Genomic DNA, 5000 nt, shown 5'->3' with positions numbered 1-5000 from the left:
ATACAACACCATACACGTATGCCTTCCTAGCGGTGTATGCTGCTCTCTGTGGACTCTATCAACATCTGTCGTCATCTCCATGGTGATACTGTACTCAGTCACACCTGTGGAAGATCATATTTCAGCCATGAAAGCAGTATGTCCACTTCAAGTTCATAAGTCTAATATTTGGGGTTAGTAATATTATGTACACAATTGTTTGACTCTCTTTCTCTCTCTCTCTCTCTCTCTCACTCTCTCTGTGTCTCTCTCTGTGCCTCTGTGTGTGTGTGTGTGTGTGTGTGTGTGTGTGTGTGTGTGTGTGTGTGTGTGTGTGTGTGCGTGCGTGCGTGCGTGCGTGTGTGTGTGTGTGTGTGTCTCTCTCTCTCTCTCTCTCTCACTCTTTTTAGTGGGATGAGGTAAGTGTTCTGGACGACCGGGGGAAGCTCATCCGGACCTTCGAGGTGTGCAACGTCAACCAGAACCCTCGTCAGCAGGACAACTGGCTGGCCACGCCCTTCCTGTTGCGTCATTCGGCTCCGCGGGTGTTCGTGACGTTGCGTTTCTCCGTGCGGGACTGCGCCAGCTTGCGCTCGCCTTCACCCTCCTGCCGCGAGACGATCACGCTCTACTACAAACAGGCCGACTCTCAGAGGGAACTGGAGAGGACATGGGCGGCAGAGGTGAGGCAGAGACTATCTATTTACTTAAGTAATTACAGAAACAGTAAGAGAGCGAAATCTGTTGTGGTATTTAAAAATGGCGGTTAGCGAAGAAATCTATGAACATGGGATGACGATTTCCATTGACCAATCAACGGTGTGCAGCGTCACACGTCACACGCAGCCTGGCAAAAAAGTACCTTTCCCCAACTTTCGCTACCCATCCCGAACAGGAACTAAAAATGGCACGGGTACTGTGGCCTGGTCCGGCTCGGTTGGCAGTGGAGAAAGGCAAAAGAACAGGGCCAGCCCAGGCTGACCCGGGTCGGCCCTGTAGTGGAAAAGCGCCATATGTCCACAATAACTGTAACTACATTTCCCATCATTCCACAGAGGGACAGCAACAGTCATTAACTATATTACAGTATATCCCATCATCCAACTTCAGTGAATGATGAGAGATGACGATACATCGATGATGGTGATTGCTCAAGGGACATTAGTGGTTCTAAAAAAAAAGAGAAACACATTTGTTTCTGTGTGTATTTTCTCCAAACCTTCATACCCCCCCAAGCCTCTTGAAGTAAAAAAAATCAAGTACATATCCCATGCTTTTTTAGGACTTACCCTCAGGGCTTGTAGTAGTATTCAGTGACATCCTCCCTGGAAGTCTTTTTTTTTTGAGAGGCAATATAAAGTGCTGAGCTCCATATTGCGTCAGCTATCGTGTGCTGCTTTCACAGAAGGATGGATCATACGGTATTCTGGTATATGAATACATTTCTTTCCTTGGGGAAAATAAGATGCTGTTTAAAAATGCAAATAAAAACCTGATGAGTTGAACCGGAGAGAAGCGCAGAGTGTGGAGCGGCACGAAACGGCAGGAAACCCTGACAGCCTTGAGAGGCTCTCTAGGGAGAGTTCAACATAATAATAATAATAATAATAATAATAATAATAATAATAATAATAATAATAATAATAATAATAATTCATGGCAATATGGGAGAAACGGAAAACAGAGACACAACAAGCAACAGATAACATGGGCACATGGAACACAGAGTTAGTGAACGGGTAGGGGGGGGGGGGGGCAGGGTTGGGGGAGATGGGTAGGGGTAGGGGAGGCTGTAGGCATGGGAGAACAGGTAGGTTTTGAGGTGGGATTTAAAAGTGAGGAGTGAGGGTGAGTCTCTGAGTGGTTGAGGGAGGGAGAGAGTTCCAGAGGCGGGGTGCAGCTCGTGAAAAGGCACGGTGACCGAAGCCTTTCAGTCAGTTTTGAGGGTGGGACAGTGAGGGGAACAGTGGATGAGGAACATGGACTCCCACTGGGGTTGTGTGTGTGTGTGATCAGTATTTATACTCGTAGTGATTAGTGCTGCCTACTCATACATATATTTGGGAGTAAAGCATTTTACTGAAAACTAGTGTAACTGTTACATATTTAATCCTACTGTACCCCCCCACCCGCTCTTTTCCATCTCTCTCTCTCTCTCTCTTTCCCCCTTGTTTATCTTTTTTTCTCTCCATTCTGTATCCCTGTTTTTCCATCTGTCATCAAACTTGTTCTCATTTCCACCACCCCACTTTTTTTCCTTTCCTACATTCCTCTCCTTTTTCTCTCGATCCCTCTCTTTTTCTTTTCCATCTGTCTTTCTTTTTTCATGGCCTTCATCTGTCCATTCTTCCCATCCTACTATCATCCATCTCTTCCACCCCCTCCTCCCTCTCCTCTCTCCTCCCTCTCAAATCCCTCTCCTCTACTCTCCTCTCTCCTGCTTCTAACCCTCTCCTATCCTCTCTCTCCCCCCCTCTCTTCTCCTCTCTCCTGCCTCTCTCCATCCTCTCCTATATCCTCTCTCCTCCATCCTCTCTCCTCCCTCACTTCTCCTCCCCTCCTGTCCCCTCCCTCTCCTCTCCTCCTCTCTCCTGCTTCTCCCTCTTCTATCCTCTCTCTCCCCCTCTCTTTCTCCTCTCTCCTGCCTCTCTCCATCCTCTCCTAATCCTCTCTCCTCCTCTCTCCTCCATCCTCTCTCCTCCCCTCCTGTCCCCCCCCCCCTCTCCCCCCCTCTCCTGTCCCCTCCCCTCCTCCTCTCTCCTCCCTGTCTCCAGCCGTCTAGCGGGGGAGACACGAGGGAGGGCTGGGTGAAGATAGACACCGTTGCGGCAGATAAGAGTTTCAGTAAGGTGGAGCCCAGTCTGCCCCACCAGTACCAACCGGACCGCTACCGCCGCGTCAACATCAAGACCCGCAGCTTCGCTCCGCTCACGCGCAACGGGTAACCATGACAACCCGTCCTGAGAGAGAGCTAATCATTATTTTATCTGTATCAGTATCTCCTGCTGAAATGTCAATTTCAGCCAATCAATTAATCAAAAAATAATGTGTACATACAGCATATCATACCTCAACATATTTATGTATCATGTGTTTTTCCATGTAGTTCTGATCATGTCGCTGGAGGTGACTCTGACCTCTCTGACCTCTTGTCTCAGATTCGTCTTGGCCGTCGTCGACAGTGGCGCCTGCGTGTCTCTCATGGGCGTGTCCATCTTCTACCGCCGCTGCCCAGCGACCAATCGCTATTTGGCGTCCTACCCTGCGACACCCTCGGGGATGGAGGCTACCGCCCTGGTGCCGGTGAGCGGGACGTGCGTCGCCCACAGCCAATCACAAGGAGGCACGGCCCCTCGCATGCACTGCAACACAGAAGGTGATTGGATAGTGCCGGTGGGCGGGTGTATCTGCGATGACGGGTACGAGCCCAATCTCAACGGATCCGCCTGCTTAGGTGAGTTTTTTTTTATTTAAATTTTTTATGGTTAATATTTTTATTGAATTTCACAGAGACATGTACACAACAGGACATAACAACAACAACTAGTATCCGTGGGGGAGATTATAAAACTAGTTTTGCACTTTGTTATGCAGTACATTGTCCATAAACAATAACAGAGAATGTTCTTTCTCTTTTTTTATTTATTTTTTAACTCACCTAAGCTGATTAGTCTGATTAGTCAAAACCCAATATTGATCTCTTTTAGAGCCGACCCCTGGCTAAGAGAGAGCACCGATACAATAATCAATACACCATCATATTTTATATCCATATGTGACAGCAGCTGGTGAACACGGGAAACAAGTCGGCATATTAAAAAATAATATATATATATATTCAGAACTTCAGAAAATGTTAAATATGTCAATGTTGTTGAAAATCAATGACACACTCGCTAGTTAAGCCAAGCCATGGTCTGACTCATACATAGAAAATGTGCATTTAGGTTAGAATGCTGTCACTCGGAATCGGATTGCCATCTCAAGTCCTATCCAGGAAGGACATACAAACAGACACAAACATGATGTCAAAGGAATAACAATTTCCTTAATCCTGAAAGTTTTGGGCTGGAGTCCCTCCACTCCACTCCCCTCCCACATGTCCCCCTGTGTCACTAACTGTCTGGATCAATATGGGACGGAGCTCCTGTCACCCTGATCAACATCTCTGTTTGACTGGGAGGCCAGGGGGGAGAGGGGGAGGACAGGAGAAGAGGGATGAGCAAGGATGGACAATTGTCCTATTGTGTGTGAGTGAGTGTGCGTGTGTGTGTGTGTGTGTGTGTGTGTGTGTGTGTGTGTGTGTGTGTGAGTGTGTGCGTGTGCATGCGCGTGTGTCTGTAATATAGTATATCTATCTACGTGTGTGTCTGTCTTGTATGTCTTTGTGACTTGGTGGTTATGGTGTGTTTGTATATACAATATGTGTATCTGTTGAGTGTTAATGTGTCTCTGTGGAAGGCGATATAATATATATGAGCTCAAGTTACTATGCACGTTGATGAGTGTGAGGGAGATGAGAGGTTTTAACTGGTTGATGAAAAAAGAGCACAACTTGGGGGAATAAGAGAGAGCTTGTTAGAGCTTGTCAATGACTGCATCAACAAGTCCCACTTGACCCAGTACAGACGACGCACTCACACAAGCACACACAGATGCATAGACCGTAGACGCACACACAGACGCACTCACGCAAGCACACACAGACGCATACACACAGGCACACAGACTCACGTACACATATAGGAACACACAGACATGCGCAGATACAGACACGTTTGAGCGCACACACACACACACATTTACCTGGTGGGGGTCAATGGAAAAAAAGTGTAATAGAGAGAAAATATCAGAAAACACAGGAAAGAATATAGGGAGAGAGAGAGTGGGTGGGAGAGAGAGAGATGGGGGAGGGAGAGCGAGGGATATGACACATTTAGGTCATAGTGATGTAATGGCCAGTCGTCTGTGAACAAGTGACACAAACCGCAGGGGGAGAGAGAGAGGGAGTGGAGGGATAA

At 47.4% G+C, this 5000-nt stretch overlaps 1 protein-coding gene across 1 annotated transcript in view; it reads left to right on the top strand.

Annotated features, from left to right (window-relative positions):
* Positions 1 to 5000, top strand: part of ephb6 (eph receptor B6) — a gene marked incomplete at both ends in the record, with an annotated part of 40411 nt that overhangs the window by 17303 nt on the left and 18108 nt on the right. Inside the window, 3 exons of the mRNA XM_080540194.1 lie at positions 390 to 662; positions 2754 to 2920; positions 3138 to 3433. Of these exons, the coding sequence (XP_080396320.1) occupies positions 390 to 662; positions 2754 to 2920; positions 3138 to 3433 (736 nt within the window). The remainder of the gene's footprint in view (positions 1 to 389; positions 663 to 2753; positions 2921 to 3137; positions 3434 to 5000) is intronic.

This window comes from Nansenia antarctica, assembly GCF_963989245.1.
Source record: "Nansenia antarctica genome assembly, chromosome: 10".
Lineage (NCBI taxonomy): Eukaryota > Metazoa > Chordata > Actinopteri > Argentiniformes > Microstomatidae > Nansenia > Nansenia antarctica.
Note: the sequence above shows the minus strand (reverse complement) of the source record. Positions and strands in the feature narration are given on the sequence as shown.